At 43.8% G+C, this 26394-nt stretch overlaps 1 protein-coding gene across 1 annotated transcript in view; it reads right to left on the bottom strand.

Moving 5' to 3' along the window:
• LOC112227933 (nuclear receptor-binding protein 2) overlaps positions 1-26394 on the bottom strand; it is a 60922-nt gene that overhangs the window by 18418 nt on the left and 16110 nt on the right. The window contains exons 2-9 of the mRNA XM_024392948.2: positions 4453-4575; positions 3561-3662; positions 3282-3371; positions 2960-3000; positions 2514-2608; positions 2203-2226; positions 2006-2092; positions 1119-1174 (exon numbers count right to left, since the gene is read on the bottom strand). Coding sequence (XP_024248716.1) covers positions 1119-1174; positions 2006-2092; positions 2203-2226; positions 2514-2608; positions 2960-3000; positions 3282-3371; positions 3561-3662; positions 4453-4575 — 618 coding nt within the window. The remainder of the gene's footprint in view (positions 1-1118; positions 1175-2005; positions 2093-2202; positions 2227-2513; positions 2609-2959; positions 3001-3281; positions 3372-3560; positions 3663-4452; positions 4576-26394) is intronic.

The raw sequence follows: 26394 nt of genomic DNA, 5'->3' as shown, positions 1-26394 counted from the left end.
GTGAGTTTCAAGTTTGGGGAAGATAATTGTCAGTATAAAAATGCACCTTTTTAATAAAATCATTACTTGCATAATCACATTTGCGGTAATTTTTGATAATGGTGTTTTTCCGCTAATGGAACAGTCTTACTTATAACCTACTGCCATGTGCGCATTGCTGCACTTATAATGTGAAGAAATAGCCTAATAGTTTGTCAACATTTAAAGCTAAACGTTTTCATCTGTTGTGTCAGCCACATTGCTTAATAACGTTTTTTGGGGGGATGCTAGTAGTTGTATTAATTTGGGATCTATTGCATCCTACAACTGTCCCAGACTATGTTTGGAATATTTATTTCTCGCACAGAATAGGTCAACTTTTGTACTATGGAGGATGGTAGATTGACATGCTTTTGCTGTTCGTTAGACCTACTCATCTTTTTGGCAGATGAAAAGTAAATGACAGTTCTTCCAATATCTTCAATATGCACCTCGGAATTGGATAAGGACGCACGCAGTTGCATCCCCAATATGTCGGTCTTCACTTGTAGCCTGTGAGAAAGACCCAATTATGGAGTTATGTGAGTGAGAGGTGCTTCGGGCATGGATTTTTTTAGTGTGCATTATGGCCACACAAAGGGGATGCCACCGTGAAATTCGAGGCATTATCAAGTGCTTGTCAAATTGTGAATGAGAGGCTGATAGTGTGTACAGCCTGCACAAAAAAAGAAAGCAGTGCTCATGCCTTTCAAGCAACTTGGAGTCGCATCGTGAAGCCTTACAATGTATTAAAACTCAAAACATATAGCCCAACGTTTGTAAAACAACTAAAGTTACATTTATTTTTGAACCGCTCAACACAAAATAGCCGCATGTGCGCACTCCCTCAAATCGTTTGGAAAAAATATCCATTCCTAATATAACATAAATCCACAGAATTCTAAGTTATTTCGTGACCGCAACAGCCCTAGTCCAGAGTGCATAAAAGGAGATTACTGTAACTCAACGGTCACGTGGAATTTTACTGTGATCATGACTCATGACTGCATGTGTGGCGGTAATACGGTCACCGCAACAGCCCTAAATGCAACACATAAGGTTCATAATACATTTATAAACAATGGCACCTGGATTCTCACCTCCAGAGCACAGATCCCGAAGGAGAAGATGTCAATAGCATAGTCATCCTCAGCCACTAGACATAAGAGAACAGTTGGAATCAATATGTAAGATAATGACTGTCTAGTCACAGCATGTTGAGAAATTCCATAGATGCGGTAAAGAGGTCAATGGAACGCAGACCATGGGGGATAGAAGGACGCTGTATTAGCTATTAGCGCACATTCAACAAATCTGATCGAAGAAAGTGGATTTTCGTCAAATCCGTCATGATTGATGTATTGTAACAGGTCCACAATGGGGTTACTAAAGTCCGATTTGGATATATTGGGCTGTTTTCGCTGCATAACATTTAGAAGTTGTTTGCTAAATGCTAACTCCCATTCGTATTAGCTGTTAGCATTGCTAGCATGCAGAAATCGGTGGTGGTAGTCAATGTCTTTATTTACCTGTAATGCAGTTGATTGATGACGATGACATGAACATGTATTGGGGTTGACATCCATACAGGCATTATACACAGATTTTCACCTCAACATAGTGTGAAATAGCCTAAATGTAGGCTTAACTATATACAATAGCTTAAATGTAGGCTTATTTTGCTGGGGGGCAATGAGGAGATTTGGGATCTTTCCCCAACACGTTTCCATGGCATTTCTATTGTTTTGGAGTTCCAATGACCTCTTTTCCCGCATCTATAGTGAAACTGGCAACCCATAAACGCAAGAAAGGCCCATATTCATTCAAGCGTCTAGGATCAGTTTAGCCTCTTAGATCATAATGAATAAGATTACATGAATAAAAAGGACCTGATCCTAGAACAGCACCCCTACTCTGAGATGCTTTATGAATACGGGCCCAGACATAATAGATATAGAAATAGAGGAAGGCTCAGTAAAACACTCACAGCCATATTCAGGAGAGAAGAAGTGCAGGTTCCTCTGTTCGTCTCGGTTGGGGCGGACTTTACCATGAACACTGGCCTCCGGAAACACTAGGAGGGCAAGATAGACAGATACCATTTTTTAACCCAGACACCAGACCACACAGAATATTGTGACATTCACTGAGAATAAGATATGCAGCACGTTATATGGTTCTTACCATTCACAAACAGCCGGTGCCATACTGTGGATAGAAAAGAGCAGAGTATCCAGTATTAACTTCAGTGGCATAGAACGACAACAACAATATACCTTCGGGTAATTGTATTACACACAATGTATAGGAGTTTGCTAGTATCCAATGCTCACGGTTATTACTACCATTTATTCAGATAAAGCTGTCAAGTCACAACTGAGTTGTTCCTAAAGGCCATGCTACGACAGGGTTAGGTATATGTTAGGGTTAGGTTAAGGTTAGGGTTAGGTATATGTTAGGGTTAGGTTAGGTAGAAAGCCTTTACTGTGTCAGACCTGAGCCAATCTTGATGAGGCCATTGTGTTGGATAAAGATGGTGTCACAGGTCAGGTTGCCATGGATAATGGGCGGTTCACAGGAGTGCAGGTAACTGGTGGTGGATAACATGGCAATCAATTGACTGGACACTTTGGGTCTCCAATTTCAACTCTTGACCCCCAGGAAAACTACTGGACCATGTTTAGTAGAATCCCGGGACCATCCATATGTAAAATAAAATATGCACGCATGACTGTAAGTCACTTTGGCTAAAGGTGTCTGGTAAAATGGCTTATTATTATTATTATTATTATTATGATATTAATCAGATGTGTTACTGCTGGACTGGAACAAAAGCCTGCACACCCATTAGCTCTCCACGACATGAGATCCCCAGTCCTAGATTAATAGTTTACACTGCCACTGAAAATAATAGTGGGGACGAGAATGTTATTGGTCTTACCTGAGGGCAGAGAGAATTTGGGTACACCATCGCTTCCAAGCCTGGAATACATAAGAGTGAACTGCAGACACTTAAAAAGTGGGATATGATTGAAGTTTGCGACGGATAGAAAACGACTTAAGTATAATCCCCTAACATCTGACCAGGGAAGGGTTCAGTACAAGGTAGCAAAACATTTTGGAATGTACAAAGAAAATGTGTGTTTTTAGTGGAAATATAGTGTTCATGCAGTTGTTGTTCTAACTGTTTCAAAACGTGTAACTCACTGACTCGTGTCACAGTCAGCGGTCAGAAGTTTCCCATATAGGAGAAAGACACTGACCTTGACGTTCATGGTCTTATGGTTTTTCTTGGTTTTCTTGAGAAACTGCTTGAGGCTGCCTGAGGACATGTACTCTGTGATAAAGATGACCTGTCCAGCAGATAGCAGAAAGAGATACTATCAGGGTGCAGACCAAAGCAATCGATCCCAGTTCAGAGATACTGTCAGTGTGCAGACCAAACCAATAGATTCGGGTTTCAGAGATAAAGAGAGAGACATTTCCTAATAGAATGAGTGAGAATGACAGACCATAGAGATTGATCAAGATAGCAGACTTACCCGAGCTCGGCTCTCTTTCATGTCCAGCCAGTACTTATGGAATTTGACTATGTTTGGGTGCTCAACCTGCATCAGGTTCTCAAACATCTCTTTAATCTTCTCCTGAAAAAGAGATGGAGTGGGGAGAGGTTTGAGTACTTACGAGTAGCACAGATGGTTTGCCAAAATATACACTTTTAAACCATTGACTTGTACTTCCATTTGTGTGCTCGCTCTGGAGAATGGAAGTACATAGAATGGAACATACAGCCAGTGACAATAGAAACTCTGTCTGTGTCCCAAATGGCACCCTATTCCCTATATACACTGAGTATACCAAACATTAGGAACATCTTCCTAATATTGAGGTGCACCCCCTTTGGGTGATGGACCATTCTTGATACACGCGGGAAACAGTTGAGCGTGAAAAACCCAGCAGCATTGCAGTTCTTGACACACACCGGGTGCGTCTGTCACCTACTACCATACCCTGAATGGCAAACATACACAATCCATGTCTCAATTGTCTCAAGGCTTTAAAATCCTTCTTTAACCTGTCTCCTATCCTTCATCTACACTGATTGAAGTAACAAGTGACATCAATAAGGGATCATAGCTTTCACCGGGATACACCTGGTCAGTCTATGTGATGGAAAGACAGTGTTCTTAATGTTTTGTATACTCAGTGTAGTGCACTACTTTTTTATTAACCTTTATTTAACTAGGCAAGTCAGTTAAGAACAAATTCTTATTTTCAATGACGGCCTAGGAACAGTGGGTTAACTGCCTGTTCAGGGGCAGAACGACAGATTTGTACCTTGTCAGCTGTCAGCTTTTGACCTGGTCAAAAGTAGTGCACTATATAGGGAGTAGGGTGCTATTTGTGACATCCCCCTGTCTAACTTTGCCGTACCTCCTGTGCCTTGAAGACCTTCCTGTCATTGAAAAGCACCTCATTCCACACCACCTCGACTCCCTCCTCTGTGTCCATGGCCAGCGACGCACTCTCAACACCAGGGACATTACCTTGACTGATCTGCAGGGGGAGACAAACACACATGAGAGATCCCTCAAGCACTGCAGATGCTATAACTGAAGAGGAACAACCATAAATATGGCATGTGTGTTGTTGCAGACAATTTACTACATGTAGCCGCTATCATGAATAATTGAGATGTTTCCGAATCAGCTCTGTATGGCCGCAAAACCTCACAGGAGATCTATCTATTTTGAAAAGCTATAGATCCCGATTTCAAAACCTCACAGGAGATCTATCTATTTTGAAAAGCTATAGATCCCGATTTCAAAACCTCACAGGAGATCTATCTATTTTGAAAAGCTATAGATCCCGATTTCAAAACCTCAATGGAGACCGGTTTTCATTCATTAAATGGACGGATATGGATCTTATGTAAAAAAAAGCACTGATAACGTCAGACTACTAAAAACCTTATGCCCTGACCATCTGTGTCTGGATGATGTAAAAAGACAAGGGGGTGAGGATCAGAGATTCTGTCGGAGTGAAGAGATGGATTAATGAAAGAGCGAGACAAGGGGGGGGTGGGACAGAGAGCAAAAGGCAGAGATTGGGAGTAGGGGATTGGGAGATGAGCGATGGAGAGCAAGAGAAATTGGGAGTGAGGGATTGGGAGAGGGTGAGCCAGAGGATGAGATAAAGACAGAGGCAGAGAGTGAGGGACGGAAATATGTGTGAGAGTTGGAGGGGGAGGGGAGCCGGCTGCCGGGAGCATGTGCTGCTACCAGACTTATGAGGACACTGAGTCAGGGAAAAGGCCAGACTGACTCGGAGCGGAAACAGCGGCAGCACTGTTTGCGTCTGTGTTCCAGAGTCTGGCAGAGCTGACAAAGACAGACAGGCCCTGGGCTCCCATTCATTCCACCCTCAGATTAGCAGGGAGTACGCATTGACACAGCACTGAGATGATTGCTCAACCCAGAATACAACCAAAGAACAGTCAGTCACACACTACATCTCAAAGCCTGAGCTAAAACACACACACACGCTAACTTATCCCAATATTTTTCCCCTGATGGACAGATAACACCAAAGAGGCAAAAGAACATAGGTAGTGGTCAAACCTGTTCGTTACAGATACTGGTGGGCATCCCGCAGAGACCGAAGAATTCCGAGCAGGAGAAAGAACATCCGTTACTATGACACCGTCACATACAGCTACACATCTGGTGTAGCATGCTATTTCGTTTTGGGTGTCCTGTATTAAAGTTACTAGTTAAGTGTTCATAAGCAGTCAAGTTATGATTGAATGAACTATTAACGTATTGTTAAATAGTAATTACATAGTAGTAGCGCATTAGACATTTTCATAGGCGCCAATCACGAAATGAAGAAGCTCACAGTTCTAAATGGACTAAAAATGGCTTCTTTCACCACGGTTAATCAACAAGCCGACACCCAATCAACTGCCATAAATATACAGCCCAGATGACAGCGGCCTGACACATTGGTATCCTACCAGGCTGCTTTGGCCCAAGTGAGGTTGCAACACAGTGTGACCACACAATGCGCTTTTAGTATCACGGTTATGTCCCTGGCTAGAGCAAACCATTATCTGAGGTGTACTGTACACACCCTATCCATTTCATAGTTAAAACATTATTGTAAACACTGTTGGCTTTGTCCACAACACAACCAGCTGCGAGGTTCCAATACTCTCCTACTCGAAGTGCGGAGAGGCCTAATCGAGAGGGGGCTGCAGTGGGGAGATCTCTCTCTCTCTTTGTTCTACTCCTACTCAGTGAGGTATGATAAACTGATTATGGGGCAATACAGGGCAGGAAGTAGGAACACAATGCTCTGACATAGTGACCCTAATGGAGAGCCAGGGCTGGCTGGGAATTCCCAGCTAAAGCATGTCTACTGGGGCTACACAGGGACTCATGTTTGGGTGCTGTTGTATATTTTCTCTGGGTGTTACGAAACAGTTAGGCCCCTGTGCTGGACTTGGCTCCCGGAGTGTTTGGTGGGGTGGAGAGGTTGGGTGCTCAGTCATGGTAGGGTGAAACTAGTAAACAGCCTGTGATTGGCTGCCGAAGGGAGGTAGGTTAAGCGTGGGGAAAGGGTCGGTGGGTTCACGTCCAAACAACACAAACATCTACATTGATGTTTTGCTGATCAGACAGATTATCAGATAACAGAGGTAATTTCAGTAAATCTGTCTGAAAGGCTTTCTGTTGCTTGGAATATCTATTTAGTTTGATAGATTAACTACATGCTTGTTTATTTACATTAAGTGTAACCAGTCCATTTCCTGATACTAATAAACAAGGAAACTGGTCAGCTACATTTTAGACAGCCTTCAGTTATGTTAGTATGGATTAAAAAAAATAGGTCTTGATCACTTGCAAGTTGATCAAAAAAAGACGATGCCGATAACAACATAAATTTTCATATTGCTTGCAGTTCAGGAGTAGGTCCTACCTCTATCTACAGGAATCCACAGACAGTCAGCCACAGGTAAGCCCTGGCGAGTGACTGTCTGAGCTCAAGTGATCAGCACAGATTACCCGCAATCCTCCGACCCGGGGCGTTACCCCAAGGCCACACCGTTAATACACACTGTCCGTATGGTCAGGGGCTGTGCGTCCCCCGCGAACGTTGGTCTCCAACCCGCAGAGCTATGTCACAACGGGACACAGGCGACCGCGTCTCAGGACTATGATTTATACATTATAGTAGGCATAAATAGGCTTGTGGAGGCCCACCTCCGGCTCCATTCCAAACGCTACGTGAGGCCTGCCTCTCAAATGACAATCTAGTCCCTATTGCGCATTACTTTTGACCCGAACCATATGGCTATGGGCCCTGGTCAATAGTAGTGCCATTTGGGACGAAGTCCGGGTTGACTAAAGATCTGATCTCAGACCTCCCTGGACATAACCTGATTACAGATACACTCCTGGGCAACACACCAGTAGAGCCATCCCCAGTACACACAGAATGAGGAGGAGTAAAAGCTCATTCACATGTGGCACAAGGCCAGCATATTGTCTCTGTGTGTGTGTTAGAGACAGGGTGCTAGAATTAGTGCGGTGAGTCAGACCGAGAGGAGATAATGGAGGGAGGCTTAGGGGAGAGGTGGAAGGGAGGATGTTAAGGCCCTCTACAATGTGTCAGCTCGTCACTATCTATGGCCCTGCAGTGGGCGCCTCTGTCTCTGTACTGACCTATAGTCTCACTGTAGCAGAGAACAAATGAAAGAGTGCCGTTGTCTGAGGGAGAAACAATGTAAGCGTGTGGGTCCTGACAATAACAAAGCACTCAGTCTCCCCACTCTACCATGTTTCTCTTGCTCTCCGCCTCCTCCTACACCAATTTGAATACCGGATGACGAATCAGAGTAGGCCTACTGCACGACTACATTGAGTTACGTCAACTTAACATTAATAGTAGACTTGATACAGACCATTGAGTCTGCTGCAGCCAGAAAATCTGCATTACACCACACTGTGTGGCGCTGGCGTACAGTAGTGTATGTACATGAGGGAGTCTGTTTCCATGGTTTTCTGCCTTCTCTCTCTCTGAGGGTTGGCTGGGACCAAAGCAGAGCACGCATCAAAGAAGTGCCTCGGCTCCTTTGCTACGGAGGTGACTGTTGATGTGTGGCACACAGAACAGTGATTCCCAACGCCCTGGCAATGCAGATATAGAAGAATGGGTGGAGAGGTAGAGGAAGTTTGGCGCTCTTTTTGTTCTGCGATTCACTGGTTTTCCAACTAACAATTCCAGTGACATTCTTTACTTTGAACAAATGTAAAATAGTTTGTAATAATACAAAATGACGTCCATCACAACACTGCAAACCAAGGAATAACTTGAATGATATATGGAAAGTAAAACCACTTCCTAACATGGAATTTGTCATCGCTTAGCTCAGTCTCATTGTAAAGCTCATGTTCCTTCAAGGGAAAAGGCCCACTGCCAGGATCCACTACCAATTACCAAGACCCCCTGCCTTACTCGGTGACCTTCACAATCTGGACAGGTCACTGCGAATTTAGTCTAATGGCCCGTCCAAATAGAAGACTCTGTCCCTGTCAACTTCACAAAGAGATGTGATGGAGATAAGCTGACATCAAGTTTCACTTGTTAATTTCCTTAGAGGCCATGTCAAGAATGGAATGTAGGAGAGCAAGGCAGGCTGGGAGATCTTAAGTCCAGAGTCAGTAGTATCAAAGGCTGTACCAAAACACAAGAGCCGTTATTACACTCAAAGCACACTGTATGACGGAGGAAGCCTTGTTGATGTTGCCTGGAGAGCTTGAGTGGGAAGTGGAGACCGCAAGATTCCTAATCATTCCCCAAATGGATAACGGTCTATTTGTAACACCACTCAAATCAACTAATTGAAAACACACAACTTCATATGTGCTTGGACTTGCAATAACATGTTGCAAGAATGTTGACAGAACAGCCTTTCTGAGTTCTTTAAAAAGGTTCCCAGAACATTTCATTAAGTTGTGGGTACATTACAAGAGATAGGTTCCCAAAACGCAAAATACCTTCACAGTTGTGATGACATTCATACAATGTTTAAATTAGGTTGCACAGGACATTCCCTGTTGTAAGAATGAAATATGTCCGTTTTTAGGACGTCCATAGCATATTTGTTTTAGGTTGAAAAAATATTCCATTGATGTTCACGCAATATACATTTTAACTCATCTTGGAGGTCTTCAGAACAAAATATATTTAACATTTTCAGAAAATTTGTATTTCTTTAAAGTATAAGAAAGCAGATTGGAAAACACCCCTATTAGGTTTCTATAAAGATTAGAGGACCGTATTGTAGGTGATATAGAGACACAATGCATTTGTATTTCATTCACAGGACATTTAATCATACAAAAACACAACCATAATTTTGACATGTCATATGTTGACAATCTGCACGTGGGGTTTGAAACTGCAATTATTGGTTCCCAATCCAGGTCTTTAATCCTCTGCACTACTAGAGAAGCTCTTGTAGATCTTCTTTTTTTCAGTATATAGCCATGTTAGTATGGTCAATCAAGAATTCCATGCTTCCTTTTTTAATCTTCTTGGACATAAGTAACCCAGGACAATACTGGCAACTCGGTTATTCACCATCACTTCCCCCCCATCCTCTTTATATGCTGCATACTTCCGGGTCCATATTTACAAAGTATCCAAGGCTATGAGTGCTGATCTAGGATCATTTCTGTTTTTCTGATCATGACCATATAATGTGTCTCAAAGTAAGAATTATATTGGGAGCGTTTGGACAGTCGACAGTTTTTGTGTTTCGGGAACATATATTTTGCGATGTCCCCACAATGTTCCCACCAGACACTTCCCAAAACCCTAATGAAACATTCTGGGAACCATTAAAGAACAAGACGAAATGTGCTATGGGAACGTTCTTGTAACATCGGGTGAATTTTTTTTTGCTCCCTAAAAGAAACATTGTAGAATCATCTGCATCATTCCCTCTCTTTGTCCGCTGTCTCCAGTGTGTTGTGCTTCAGTTAGTACCAGGGTTAAAAGATTACACTAGCCACATTGTCCTTGTTCCCCTTGTCTGCCTTGTGACAAAGCTCTGTATTTAGAGCGCCAGTGGGGGAGAGAGATGACTAAAACACAATCCCATTCTAGAAGTTAAAAGTCATCTGGTCTATGATGTGATAAGCATTAGAATGAGTGTTGAACAGCCTCTTTATATAAGCCAATCTGCTCAGTCTGGTGAAAAGGAGTCTTTGATCTCATCTCCACCTCTAAAAGAGATGTGGGTGTCTTCGTTTTCGCATATGATGTGTGTGCCTGTGTGTGTGTGTGTCTCTCACCTCTGGTTAATTCATGCGAAGGCCTTCCTTTCCATTCTAACACTGTAACCTCAAGTGTTCTACTGCTCACTAGACACATCCAGAACAGAGCACACCAATCTACGCAGCTTTTACTGCGGCCAAGAGGAAAATAAAAAGAAGGGTTGTAATCTAGTTGATTCCTTTTTCAGGGTAGACCTCTTGAGTTTGGACCGAAGAGATCAGGTGCTCTTAATTGATTGCAATCATCTAGGCCGACAAAAAGAGCACGGACCTAAACACAAACCCTCTCGCACTGACAAACAGTCTGGCTAGAGTAGACTGCCGGTACAGTATATGGATTTGCAAATCATGTTCACAATTGATGGTTGTGTCTGATGTGGCAAACACATTAACCCCTTATCTGATTAATTTATTAGAATATTAAGATTTATAGTCTCTACGTTGCTCTGAGATCCATCCTTCCCTGTGACTCGACCATATTGGGCATGATGAATTGGTGGTACCAGATAAGCACCTTAGTCACCAGCACCAGGGCATGTGATAGAAACACAACTGTCATCAAGAGACAATTTACAGAGAATAGGCTATAGGCATAACTTACTACAGACAGAAAACACCCTGCCTTATCACAGAGAAAACCCATAACCATGCTTGGCTTTCTTTGTGGAAGGCCATCGTGACAGGGACATTGCTCTTTTGTACAAGGGAGAGATACAGTATCAGAGGTTGGCCTTTGTATTACTAAGACTAAACTAGGTGTTGATAATGAGGCCTAGGCTATGTGCTCGAAGAGGTGAAGCGAGAGGGATAACTGGGCCTAAAATCTGTCTTCTCCAGCAGGTGCCGTTTTTCACCCACCAAACAAGGAGTTTTTGTATGGAGGTCAATGAGAGAGTGTCGAATTTGGTCAACAAAAAATGGAATGGCTTATTTGCTACGTGTGATTTATTTGATCGAATAGACGTTTTGTAATGCTTAGGCTGTTACGAGTGTACTGACAACTTTTAGAAAAAACACTTTATATCGGAAATTGTGCCTGTTGTTCACACGCGTATCTGCCCTTTCATTGGCTAGAATGTTCCCACCTGATCTTGCCTCCTCTCGACTGCCTTCCATTTTTAAAGCGGCCACTTGAGTATCTGGTCAATTGAATAATAATAATCTGTGGTGCTCGTCAAGACTACAAAATTGAGGTTTAGGTTGTCCTATGCGCTTTAATCAAGGATTCCATTTAGATTCCACAGACAAAACTAGGTGTTGATGATGATTAGGCTTCTGTTTGTGCTCGTCAAGTCTCAAAAATGGAGGTTTAGATTGTTGCTCCTGCTGTGAAAACTCAAGGGTAATGAGCCTGACTCTTTGCGCACGTCGTTTTTAATGAAGCAAACATTTCCCAAATCAAAGGGGTTTCATTGTTCCAGCCCCCACAGGATACCCATATACCAAGTAATAGTGATAGCTTTTTCGGTAAGCCAGATCTTCTGCCTCTGTTCACCTAAAAGAGACGTTTATTAGGCTCCCAAATGGCTCTTTGTTCAGTAGTCCTTAACTTCTTTGGGACTGGGGGGCAGTACTGAGTAGCTTGGATGAATAAGGTGCCCAGAATAAACTGCCTGCTACTCAGGCCCAGTTGCTAATATATGCATATAGATTTGGATAGAAAACACTCTGAAGTTTCTAAAACTGTTTGAATGATGTCTGTGAGTATAACAGAACTCACATGGCAGGCAAAAACCAGAGGAAAAAATCCAACCAGGAAGTGGGAAATCTGAGGTTTGTAGTTTTTCAAGTCATTGCCCAATAAATATACAGTGTCTATGGGGTCATATAGCACTTCCTAAGGCTTCCACTAGATGTCAACAGTCTTTAGAACCTTGCTTGTGTCACGTTCGTTATACGAATGAGACCAAGGCGCAGCGTGGTATGAGTACATTCTAATTTATTAAAAGAATGAACACTGAACAAACTAACAACAAAACAAACCATGAAGCTAATATGAATAGTGCAGACAGGCAACTAAACATAGAACAAGATCCCACAAGCACCAAAGGGAAATGGCTACCTAAATATGATCCCCAATCAGAGACAACTATAAACAGCTGCCTCTGATTGGGAACCATATCAGGCCACCATAGACATACAAAACCCCTAGACAATACAAAAACTAGCATACCCACCCTGGTCACAGGGGCAGCAGGGTAGGAAGGTTGCAAGTTCAAATCCCAGAGTTGACAAGGTACAAATCTGTCGTTCTACCCCTGTACAGGTAGTTGACCCACTGTTCCTAGGCCGTCATTGAAAATAATAATTTGTTCTTAACTGACTTGCCTAGTTAAATAAAAGGTATAATTTAGATATAAGGTATAACCAAAATACTAAGAAAACAGAGATATCTCAGGTCAGGGTGTGACAGTTTGATTCTTCTACTGTGAAGGAGGGGGGAATGGGAGCTGAATGAGTCAAAGGTCTGCCAGACTGGAATAAGGTGAGAGCGACCTGCGTTTCTACAGACAAAGGAATTCTCCGGTTGGAAGATTTATGTTAAAAACATCCTAAAGATTGATTCTATACTTCGTTTGACATGTTTCTACGAACTGTAATATGACATTTCATCTGGACTTGCCCATGCATTGTGAGTTTGGATTGTGTACTAAACGCACAAACAAAAAGGAGGTATTTGGACATAAATGATGGACTTTACTGAACAAATCAAACATTTATTGTGGAACTGGGATTCCTGGGAGTGTATTCTGATGAAGATCATCAAAGGTAAGTGAATATTTATAATGCTATTTCAGCAAAAAAAGAAACATCTCTTTTTCAGGATTTTGTCATTCAAAGACAATGAGTAAAAATCCAAATAACTTCACAGATCTTCACTGTAAAGGGTTTAAACACTGTTTCCCATGCTTGTTCAATGAACCATAAACAATTAATGAACATGCACCTGTGGAACGGTCGTTAAGACACTAACAGCTTACAGATGGTAGGCAATTAAGGTTATGAAAACTTAGGACACTAGAGGCCTTTCTACTGAAAGACACCAAAAGAAAGATGCCCAGGGTCACTGCTCATCTGCGTGAATGTGCCTTAGGCATGCTGCAAGGAGGCATGAGGACTGCAGATGTGGCCAGGGCAATAAATTGCAATGTCCGTACTGTGAGACGCCTAAGACAGCGCTACAGGGAGACAGGACGGACAGCTGATCATCCTCGCATTGGCAGACCACGTGTAACATCACCTGCACATTGGTACATCCGAACATCACCCCTGCGGGACAGGTACAGGATGGTAACAACAACTGCCCAAGTTACACCAGGAACGCACAATCCCTCCGTCAGTGCTCAGACTGTCCACAATAGGCTGAGAGAGGCTGGACTGAGGGCTTGTAGGCCTGTTGTAAGGCAGGTCCTCACCAGACATCACCGGCAATGCTATGGGCACAAACCCACCGTCGCTGGACCAGACAGGACTGGCAAAAAGTGCACTTCACTGACGAGTCGCGGTCTCAGGGGTGATGGTCATATTCGCGTTTATCGCTGAAGGAATGAGTGTTACACCGAGGCCTGTACTCTGGAGCGGGATCAATTTGGAGGTGGAGGGTCCGTCATGGTCTGGGGTGGTGTGTCACAGCATCATCGGACTGAGCTTGTTGTCATTGCAGGCAATGTCAATTCTGTGCGTTACAGGGAAGACATCCTCCTCCCTCATGTGGTACCCTTCCTGCAGGCTCATCCTGACATGACAATGCCACCAGCCATACTGCTCCTTCTGTGCGTGATTTCCTGCAAGACAGGAATGTCAGTGTTCTGCCATGGCCAGGGAAGAGCCCGGATCTCAATCCCATTGAGCACATCTGGGACCTTTTGGATCGGAGGGTGAGGGCTAGCACCATTCCCCCCAGAAATGTCTGGGAACTTGCAGGTGCCTTGGTGGAAGAGTAGGGTAACATCTCACAGCAAGAACTGGCACATCTGGTGCGGTCCATGAAGAGGAGATGCACTGCTGTACTTAATGCAGCACATGGCCACACCAGATACTGACGGTTACTTTTGATTTTGAACCCCACTTTGTTCAGGGACACATGATTCCATTTCTGTTTGTCACATGTCTGTGGAACTTGTTCAGTTTATGTCTCAGTTGTTGAATCTTGTTATGTTCATACAAATATTTACACATGTTAAGTTTGCTGAAAATAAACACTGTTGATGTTAGGAGGATGTTTCTTTTTTTGCCGAGTTTATATATATATTTTTGTTCTATATATATATATATATATATATTTTTTTTTATTAATCTGTTATTTTACCAGGTAAGTTGACTGAGAACATGTTATATATATATATATATATATATATATATATATATATATATATATATATATATATATATATATATATACACACACATAGTGCAATCGGAAAGTATTCAGACCCCTTGTCTTTTTCCCCAAAAATGTACGTTACAGTTTTATTCTAAAATTGATTAAATTGTTTATTTCTCTCAAACTACACACATGATTAAAGCAAAAACAGGTTTTTAGAATGTTTTTCAAATGTATTAAAAATTAAAAACAGAAATATAAAAGGCACAAATATAACATGTACATAAGTATTCAGACTCTTTACTCAGTACTTTGTTGAAGCACCTTTGGCAGAGATTACAGCCTGAGTCTTCTTGGGTATGACGCTACAAGCTTGGCACAACTGTCATTGGGGAGTTTCTCACATTTTTCTCTGCAGATCCTCTTAAGTTCTGTCAGGTTGGCTGGGGAGCGTCGCTTCACAGTGATTTTCCGGTCTCTCCAGAGATGTTCGATCGGGTTCAAGTCCAGGCTCTGGCTGGGACACTCTAGGACATTCTCGGATATGTCCCGAAGCCACTCCTGAGTTGTCTTGGCTGTGTGCTTAGGGTTGTTGTCCTGATGGAAAGTGAACCTTTGCCCCAGTCTGAGGTCCTGAGCGCTCTGGAGCAGGTTTTCATCAAGGATCTCTCTGTACTTTTCTCTATTCATCTTTCCCTTGATCCTGACTAGTCTCCCAGTCCCTGCCACTGACAAACATCCCCACTGCATGATGCTGCCACCACCATGCTTCACCGTAGGGATGGTGCCAGTTTTCCTCCAGACATGACACTTGGCATTCAGGCCAAAGAGTTCAATCTTGGTTTCATCAGACCAGAGAATCTTGTTTCTCATGGTGTGAGATTCCTTTAGGTGCCTTTTGGCAAACTCCATGCAGGCTGTCATGTGCCTCTTACTGAGGAGTGGCTTCCATCTGGTTACTCTACCATAAAGGCCTGAGTGCTGCAGAGATAGCTGTCCTTCTGGAAGGTTCTCCTATCTCCACAGATGAACTCTGAAGCTCTGTCAGAGTGACTATTGGGTTCTTGGTCCCATCCCTGATCAAGGCCATTCTCCACTGATTGTTCAATTTGGCCGTGCGGCCAGCTCTAGGAAGAGTCTTGGTGGTTCCAAACTTCTTTAATTTAAGAATGATAGAGGCCACTGTGTTCTTGGGGACTTTCAGTAGGCTTATGTCATTGGGCAGCTCGCGGCTGGGCCTCCCTTTTGTAGTCCGTAATAATTTGCAAGCCCTGCAACTTCTGATGTGCGTCGGAGCCGGTGTAGTAGGATTCAATCTTAGTCCTGTATTTATGCTTTGCCTGTTTGCTGGTTCAACTGAGGGCATAGCGGAATTTCTTATAAGCGTCTGGGATAGAGTCCCGCTCCTTGAAAGCAGCAGCTCAACCCTTAGCTCAGTGTGGATGTTGCCTGTAATCCATAGCTCCTCTGGATGAGCATTTTCTTGTTTGCTTATGGCTTTATACAGCTCTTTGATTGTGGTCTCAGTGCCAGTATTGGTTTGTGTTGGTAATTAGACTGCTACAAAAAATATAGATGAAAACCCTCTTGGTAAATAGTGTGGTCTATAGCTTATCATGAGATACTCTACCTCAGGTGACCAAAACCTTGAGACTTCCTTAAATATTTGATTTTGCGCACCAGCTGTTATTGAGAAATAGGCACAGACCACCATCCCTTGTCTTGAACAGAGCTCATAGTCTTGAATGGAGCTTATCCATTTTATTCTCCAGTGATTAGACGTTGGACAATAAGACAGATGGTAGAGGTGGGTTACCCACTCGCCAACGAATTCTCACAAGGCAACCGGACCTGCGTATTTTCTTCATGCGAACGATGGAGATTTGGGCCTGGTCTGGTATCTGGTGTAAATCATTTGTGTCCGACTCATTAAATAAAATATCTTTGCCCAGTCGAGGTGAGTAATCACTGTTCTGATATCCAGAAGTTATTTTCGGTCATAAGAGACGGTGGCAGAAACATTGTGTACAAAATAAGTGGGGTCCCAGGAAAGAGTTTGGGAAACCCTGGTCTATGTCATGGAAAGAGCAGGTGCTCTTAATGGTTTCCATACTCGGCGTATATTTAAGCAAAAATGCCTGTGGGGGTGTGGTGCTGTGATGTGGTTGGACCCAGTTGCAGAGAAGAGACCAGACGAGGAATGGTTAAGGATAAACATAAATACTTCACTGATAAACAGTTGCCGCAGGATCACAGTACACTGGGGAAAAACAACAAACAATAAGTCTCAAAAACTCACTCAGGAAACACAGACAGAGACAGACAGACAGACAGACCAGACCAGACCAGACCAGACCAGACCAGACCAGACCAGACCAGACCATTTAAGCTCCTGCAAAGGAAACCAGAAAACACACCTCTTTTAACAGGGAACTCGTGAGTAATAAGACACACCTGAGTGTCATTAATGTCTCTAGGATGGTCTCTGCCCCCCTCTGGTGACAGGTGGAACCATGACAGGTACAGTATATGGCCAATATACCATGGCTAAGGGCTGTTCTTAGGCAAATCAAATCAAATCAAATCAAATTTTATTTGTCACATACACATGGTTAGCAGATGTTAATGCGAGTGTAGCGAAATGCTTGTGCTTCTAGTTCCGACAATGCAGTAATAACGAGCAAGTAATCTAACTAACAATTCCAAAAAAAAACTACTGTCTTATACACAGTGTAAGGGGATAAAGAATATGTACATAAGGATATATGAATGAGTGATGGTACAGAGCAGCATAGGCAAGATACAGTAGATGATATCGAGTACAGTATATACATATGAGATAAGTATGTAAACCAAGTGGCATAGTTAAAGTGGCTAGTGATACATGTATTACATAAGGATGCAGTCGATGATATAGAGTACAGTATCAACGTATGCATATGAAATGAACAATGTAGGGTAAGTAACATTATATAAGGTAGCATTGTTTAAAGTGGCTAGTGATATATTTACATAATTTCCCATCAATTCCCATGATTAAAGTGGCTGGAGTAGAGTCAGTGTCATTGACAGTGTGTTGGCAGTAGCCACTCAATGTTAGTGGTGGCTGTTTAACAGTCTGATGGCCTTGAGATAGAAGCTGTTTTTCAGTCTCTCGGTCCCAGCTTTGATGCACCTGTACTGGCCTCGCCTTCTGGATGACAGCGGGGTGAACAGGCAGTGGCTCGGGTGGTTGATGTCCTTGATGATCTTTATGGCCTTCCTGTAGCATCGGGTGGTGTAGGTGTCCTGGAGGGCAGGTAGTTTGCCCCCGGTGATGCGTTGTGCAGACCTCACTACCCTCTGGAGAGCCTTACGGTTGAGGGCGGTGCAGTTGCCATACCAGGCGGTGATACAGCCCGCCAGGATGCTCTCGATTGTGCATCTGTAGAAGTTTGTGAGTGCTTTTGGTGACAAGCCTCAGCCTCCTGAGGTTGAAGAGGCGCTGCTGCGCCTTCCTCACGATGCTGTCTGTGTGAGTGGACCAATTCAGTTTGTCTGTGATGTGTATGCCGAGGAACTTAAAACTTGCTACCCTCTCCACTACTGTTCCATCGATGTGGATGGGGGTGTTCCCTCTGCTGTTTCCTGAAGTCCACAATCATCTCCTTAGTTTTGTTGACGTTGAGTGTGAGGTTATTTTCCTGACACCACACTCCGAGGGCCCTCACCTCCTCCCTGTAGGCCGTCTCTTTGTTGGTAATCAAGCCTACCACTGTTGTGTCGTCCGCAAACTTGATGATTGAGTTGGAGGCGTGCATGGCCACGCAGTCGTGGGTGAACAGGGAGTACAGGAGGGGCTCAGAACGCACCCTTGTGGGGCCCCAGTGTTGAGGATCAGCGGGGAGGAGATGTTGTTGCCTACCCTCACCACCTGGGGGCGGCCCGTCAGGAAGTCCAGTACCCAGTTGCACAGGGCGGGGTCGAGACCCAGGGTCTCGAGCTTGGAGGGGTACTATGGTGTTGAATGCCGAGCTGTAGTCGATGAACAGCATTCTCACATAGGTATTCCTCTTGTCCAGATGGGTTAGGGCAGTGTGCAGTGTGGTTGAGATTGCATCGTCTGTGGACCTATTTGGGCGGTAAGCAAATTGGAGTGGGTCAAGGGTGTCAGGTAGGGTGGAGGTGATATGGTCCTTGACTAGTCTCTCAAAGCACTTCATGATGACGGATGTGAGTGCTACGGGCGGTAGTCGTTTAGCTCAGTTACCTTAGCTTTCTTGGGAACAGGAACAATGGTGGCCCTCTTGAAGCATGTGGGAACAGCAGACTGGTATAGGGATTGGTTGAATATGTCCGTAAACACACCGGCCAGCTGGTCTGCGCATGCTCTGAGGGCGCGGCTGGGGATGCCGTCTGGGCCTGCAGCCTTGCGAGGTTAACACGTTTAAATGTCTTACTCACTTCGGCTGCAGTGAAGGAGAGACCGCATGATTCCGTTGCAGGCCGTGTCAGTGGCACTGTATTGTCCTCAAAGCGGGCAAAAAGTTATTTAGTCTGCCTGGGAGCAAGACATCCTGGTCCGTGACTGGGCTGGGTTTCTTCCTGTAGTCCGTGATTGACTGTAGACCCTGCCACATACCTCTTGTGTCTGAGCCGTTGAATTGAGATTCTACTTTGTCTCTGTACTGGCGCTTAGCTTGTTTGATAGCCTTGCGGAGGGAATAGCTGCACTGTTTGTATTCAGTCATGTTACCAGACACCTTGCCCTGATTAAAAGCAGTGGTTCGTGCCTTCAGTTTCACACGAATGCTGCCATCAATCCACGGTTTCTGGTTAGGGAATGTTTTAATCGTTGCTATGGGAACGACATCTTCAACGCACGTTCTAATGAACTCGCACACCGTATCAGCGTATTCGTCAATGTTGTTGTCTGACGCAATACGAAACATCTCCCAGTCCACGTGATGGAAGCAGTCTTGGAGTGTGGAGTCAGCTTGGTCGGACCAGCGTTGGACAGACCTCAGCGTGGGAGCTTCTTGTTTTAGTTTCTGTCTGTAGGCAGGGATCAACAAAATGGAGTCGTGGTCAGCTTTTCCGAAAGGGGGCGGGGCAGGGCCTTATATGCGTCGCGGAAGTTAGAGTAACAATGATCCAGGGTCTTTCCACCCCTGGTTGCGCAATCAATATGCTGATAAAATTTGGGGAGTCTTGTTTTCAGATTAGCCTTGTTAAAATCCCCAGCTACAATGAATGCAGCCTCCGGATAAATCGTTTCCAGTTTGCAGAGAGTTAAATAAAGTTCGTTCAGAGCCATCGATGTGTCTGCTTGGGGGGGATATATACGGCTGTGATTATAATCGAAGAGAATTCTCTTGGTAGATAATGCGGTCTACATTTGATTGTGAGGAATTCTAAATCAGGTGAACAGAAGGATTTGAGTTCCTGTATGTTTCCTTCATCACACCATGTCACGTTGGCCATAAGGCATACGCCCCCGCCCGTCTTCTTACCAGAGAGATGTTTGTTTCTGTCGGCGCGATGCGTGGAGAAACCCGCTGGCTGCACCGCTTCGGATTGCGTCTCTCCAGTGAGCCATGTTTCCGTGAAGCAGAGAACGTTACAGTCTCTGATGTCCCTCTGGAATGCTACCCTTGCTCGGATTTCATCAACCTTGTTGTCAAGAGACTGGACATTGGCAAGAAGAATGCTGGGGAGTGGTGCACGATGTGCCCGTCTCCGGAGTCTGACCAGAAGACCGCTTCGTTTCCCTCTTTTTCTGAGTCGTTTTTTTTTTGGTCGCTGCATGTGATCCACTCGGTTACACTGGTTGTAAGGCAGAACTCAGGATCCGCATCGCGAAAAACATATTCTTGGTCGTACTGATGGTGGCACGATGCAGCGCTGTGTACCTGAATACAGCCCTTAGCCGTGGTATATTGGCAATATACCAAACACTCGAGGTGCCTTATTGCTGTCATAAACTGGTTATGTAATGAGAGCAGTAAAAATACATGTTTTGTCATACCCGTGGTATACGGTCTGATATATAACGGCTTCAATCAGCATTCAGGGTTCGAACCACCCAGTTTATAATAGCTGTTATACAGCTTGTTTCACACATTCTTCAACTTCAACGAGAATGACTCCAATGATTAAAGAATGTCATGCATGGGGGATTTATGACGATCAATGTGACTGTCATCCTCCAACAGGCCAGTTGCAACGCAACATTATGGAGATCATGTGTACGGCATACCACTTTTAGCTGCATTTCCAAATCACCACTTAAAGTGAGGAACTAGATCTTCCACTAATGCAGACAACAATACTAAATCAAATGGATGTTTATACCTTCCAAGACCATAAACATAATTTCATGAGGGAATCAGAAGCAGGGCCTCCATTTTAATTATTATCTTTGGGTGGAAATCTGGTCCTGCTTTGCTCAGCAGCTGGAGCCCTTTCAGGCAATTACATTCATTTGCACCTCTACAATGCTGGCAGCAGCCAGTCGTGAGAATAAAAAAACATTCAAATGGCAGATGTACAAAACAAAGATGGAGAGTGTTAAAAAATGTGTCATTTTTGGTGAACAAAAACAGTCCAATTCCAGGAAGAGGGATTAGAACTGGGTGAGACTTTTTCACGACACAGTCAGTCAGTCAGTCAGTCAGTCAGTCGGTCAGTCAGTCGGTCGGGCAGCTGGGCTAATGGGACGTGTGTTTGCTTTGACCTGAATCTGGCATCCGTCCCACTCCTTCAAAACATCTGGGATTGACTTGGTTCCCGGAGAGGCTTATTAGAGCCTGGCAAAGTCCACCCATGTATTAAAGTTCTCCATAAAGAGTGGTAATTGCTGCCCACTGGATTACCCAATTCATGCTTGTAAATCACACATACTGCTTGTTTAAAGGGCTACGGCAGAACCAGAGGAGGAGGAACAACAGGGTCTCAGTCTGAACCTCCTGCAAAACCTCAGAGGTCGAACAAGTTCAGCACTGTGCCAGGAAGAGTAGGCAAGAGGTAACACAGGGTGAAAGCTAACAGCTTGGCTTGATTTGGCCAGTTTGGCAAAGACATAAGTTTGCACTATTTGACACGTAAAGGCTTCTGCATGTCTCAGTTTGGCTAGCGCCTAGCCAAAAGAGTGTGCTTGCATACTCCCTTCAAAGACCTTTGCCTGAAAAATTAGAAAAGGCAGCAATAGTGCTGTTTGTCCATCTTAAGATGCCGTGGGCAGTATACACTTCAACAAAATAGTCCGAACTGAATGTCGGACACATCCAATGGGCATTATCTCACACCTAGAGAAGATTGTAAAAGGTCGGCACAATATCTGGTAAGGGATGGAATGCGCTTAACTCTTATTCTCTTCAGCTTGTGTGGCCTACCACTTTACGGCTGAGCCGTTGTTGCTCCTAGATGTTTCGACTTCACAGCACTTACAGTTGACCGGGGCAGCTTTAACAGGGCAGAAATTTGATGAACTGACTTGTTGGAAAGGTGGCCTCCTATGACAGTGCCACGTTGAAAGTCCCTGAGCTCTTCAGTATGGCCATTCTATTGCCAATGTTTGTATATGGAGATTGCATAGCTGTGTGGTCGATTTTATACACCTGTCAGCAAAGGGTGTGGCTGAAATAGCCGAATCCACTAATTTGAAGGGGTGTCCACATACTTTTGTATATATAGTGTATTTACTACAATCACTCTTTAATAAATATCCAATGCCACTTCCCCTGAGCTGTCCACAAAGACAGCCTACTGCACTAGTAAAGCTATGTCTCATAAGCTCATAGCAGGAGGCCATTCACAGAAGCCAGAGCTATGTTAAATTCATGAAGAGTCGATCGGTGTTGAGTCACATTTTATTCTTCTCTGGCCCCTGCATGCAAAAGACCTGCTTACTTCTCGCCAGGCTGCTGAAACAAGAATGAGATGCATTCAAATTTGAAAATGCAAATCTCCTATAATCCCTTAAGCATGGAGGAGAGGAGTTATTTTTATTGAGGTGGTGGTGAGATTTCTTCTGCCATGGTAATGATTATGGACAATAATGCGAGAGAGCATATGAACTTGGAGGGTTCTGAGGGATTGACAGGTAAATAATAAGGTTAGATGTGGGTTTAGGTAAAGAAGCCTACACCTCTAACAAAATGCTTCTTGGGTTAAGGTTGCATGACATCTCTAGTTTTTGGAAAGTCTGGTTTTAGTCTGAGGGAAAAAGCATTTGAAGTAGGAATGTTAATGTTTTGTTGGCCTCATGACCTTGCTCCTTCCTGTAGGCCCCTTAATCCTCTCATGCTGGTTGGGGGGAGGGGGATGACCTTTGGGTTCAATAATGAGACTGCAAGACTGTTATTCTTCGGACTTGTAATAGTTTTGACCCTGTTGCTATGCTTTGAGGCATCTTGGCTATACAATTGCACATACTGTGTCTTCAGCCTATAGAGCACTGATAGGCGAATACGGTATATCCTAGACTGTCACCCCACCACTAAACGTAAAATGCGACAGAGAGCGTCCTACACATCGAGCACTTATCCTCGCGTTTGCCCAACACTGTGAGTCAAAAACTGAATTTGACATAGGGACTCATACAGCTGTGAATCAGCTGCGAGCTGTTGCTCAAAACCAGAATTCCTCACAAAACTACAGGAGCCAATGCCTTACATGAGTCATGGCATTTATTCTCTCAGACACGGCGCAAATGACTAAAAGCAACTTTCAAAGAGAGAGGCGCCATCTCCTTTGCATCGAACAAGATGGATATTAATATTTCATGCAGAATAGGAAAATGGAGGCCAATTGAAAAAGCTCTACTTCTCCCTACTGTCAATGAGAAATGGGAGAGAAACGGATCAGCGGATGCCTTATGCTTTAAATTATGCAAATCTTACTGGCTCTGTCAGTAGTAATATGCACTTTTCAGATGTATCTCTAGTACTCATAATGAACATGTCAGAATGAAGGAAGAAGTAGGAAGAATGTTAATCAAATCAACCACACAAAACAGGGCTAAAATCAACAATTTGCCACTGAAACGGCTATGGGCCAAAGAGTAACGCTTGAGTTTTGACATTGAGAATTACACACCAGTGGCAGTCTCAAACTGCAAAGTGACACTGTGGCATGGATCCAAGGTGGCAGGGAAGTCATGACATTTAGACAACGGTAACATCTACGGAGGAGGCTTGCAGGAGGCGTCAGCCATTCCTCAAAGATTTCGTCCCATGCCAGCTCCCTTGTCAGAGGGAGCGCGGGAATGAGAAGACTCAAGTGGAAAACGGTGACGGATACCGCACTGTGTACGACGGCCCTAAAGGGCCTCATCAATGAACGCTCTCACATGTTGTCAATGGCTTAATAAAGTCCTCTCTTGCCACACAAATGTCCATACTCATGACCTACCAAGGTAATATAGGCCTAATCAGTTCAGACATTACACTAGCACAATAGCGGTATCCATCAGTGCGACATATCAAGCATTACAAGTGAAAAACGTTTAAAATTGCAGCACTTTTTTCAAACAAGAGGATCGAGAGGATCGCCGCCCCTGTTAACGACAGACTCGAATTGGTTGGGTTGGACACCATCTGGTCTGTTGTTTGCTTTGACGGAGCTCCTGCCTCGTTCAGATCTCAGCCCCATGACACTGGGCGATATGGGTTCACACCGTGTCCTGGCAACATGATCTATCCACACTACTGCACCTGACAGACACTATTCTTAGCCCAGGCCAGGAAGACCTTTCTCTTTCTCTCGTTGCACTCCTCTTGGTACTCCAGGGTCATGTTCATTCGGCAACCAACGGGGGGGTTCAATGAGAAATGCTCATTTGCGTTTTCCATTGCAAAACATTTTACATTGTGTGTGCCCTAATGTACACAACCCAGGCTGCAGTGGAGAGAGACTGAGCTGGGGCCGTTAGTGGACCTGGTTTAGGCACAGCAGGCAGCCAGCCACTCCAAGTCTTCCCTACCAGGTGGCCAGAGGGTAAATAATACCTGGAAATGCCATGTGCTGTGCTGTGTGAAAGGCTTGACAGCCTATTGTAGACACTGACTGGCAGTTGTTAGGATTACATCTTTCGTTTCTGCTCCCTGACATCAGACAGTAATAGGCCACTTAAGAAGATTGATCACCAATGTCAGTTATTTCATTAACGCTTTTCTAGCATTTATTAACACCTCTGAACTATCCATCTGTGTTTGCTAGAGTAGGAATGTGCATGGCAGCATATTTTCTATACGTTTGTTTCAAAGGCAAACACAACGTCATTTCATGAAAGTGTATGACCAATGGCTGAGATAAACCCGATTTGTGTGGCAACAATGTTTTATTATTAGTTAGGAGAGTGTTTAAAAGCCACCGACAGATCAACTCGATGCTGTATCTGGAGTGATGTGAATATTAACTAGTGTGGTAAAATGCAGAGTTGGAAATAGTATTAGTGTGCAGTCGTGCTAGCTGCTGGTGTAACTACTCTCATGTCTGGCAGACCCATAAAAGGAGGGCCATAAAACATGTCTTCACAACCAACAAAGGTCAATTACAGTGGGGTGTGAAATTATAGACACCCTTAATAAAGATGAGCAAAAATGACTATATAAAATAAATAATTAAATTACTGAGCTATGTTGTATGCTCCAAAGAATTAGGAAATTATATTATTTTATACTAATACAATTACTCAGGAGGAAGAGATTTTGTTTAACAAGTACTACATTTTTTCTTTCATTTAGGTAGGAGTCAAAATTATTGACACCCCTGTTTTCAATTCCCTTTCAGTACATCACCGTGCGAGGATTGGACTGAGATTGAGACGAATGGCGATTTTGTGGCCAATTCACCATTTATTTGTGGATTTTGATGTGTGCTTGGAGTTATCTCACTTTATGATCCTCTTATAGTCAAGTTTCAGCCTCATGGCAGAGGCAACCAGGTTTTTGGCAAAAATATCCCGGTACTGGGGGAAGTTCATGATGCCATTGACCTTAACAAGGACCCCAGGACCAGTAGGTATGGGGTTCTTTTCTGCTGATGCATTCTCATTTCGACACCAAACCCACCACTGGTGTATGTGGCCAAAGAGCTCTATTTTCATGGCATCTGACCAAAGCACCGGTTCCAATCCAAGTGCCAATGCCGTTTAACATGCTCTGCCCAAGCCTAAACAGGGCTGTCAATCATTTTGACACCTACTTTTTCGAGAGAAAAAAAGTATTACATGTTGAACAAAATCTCTTTCTCTGAGCAATAGTATTCGTTTAAAATAATATAATTTCCTAATTCTTTGGAGCATATAATAAACTCAGTATTTGAATTATTTATTTTATACAGTCATTTTTGCTTATCTTTATCAAGGGTGCTAATCATTTCGGACCCCACTGTACATTTGTAGAGGATGACAATGTACAGTACGCCTTCGGTGTGGACTGTGGAGTATCAAATGAGGGGTACACTGTACATTATGCCCAAGGCGAGATTCCCGTGCCATCTTAACTCCTCTGCTGTTCAGTGATACACTGTCTGCCTGCCGCTATGTCATAAAACCATTCATTCATAAATCTCCTGAAGCACCCAAAGAGGGTGAACATTATATCACTACTTCATGCAAACAGTGGCCATCATTCCAGGTGAGAAAACCTCCTGTCGACGCACAGATTTGAAGCCAATTCTGAGACCAGGTCTTGTGGTAACGGTAGCCAGGCGTGCTACACT

This window comes from Oncorhynchus tshawytscha, linkage group LG29 (assembly GCF_018296145.1).
Source record: "Oncorhynchus tshawytscha isolate Ot180627B linkage group LG29, Otsh_v2.0, whole genome shotgun sequence".
Taxonomy (NCBI): domain Eukaryota; kingdom Metazoa; phylum Chordata; class Actinopteri; order Salmoniformes; family Salmonidae; genus Oncorhynchus; species Oncorhynchus tshawytscha.
The sequence above is the reverse complement of the archived record's forward strand: the minus strand, read 5'-3'. Positions and strand labels throughout refer to the sequence as shown.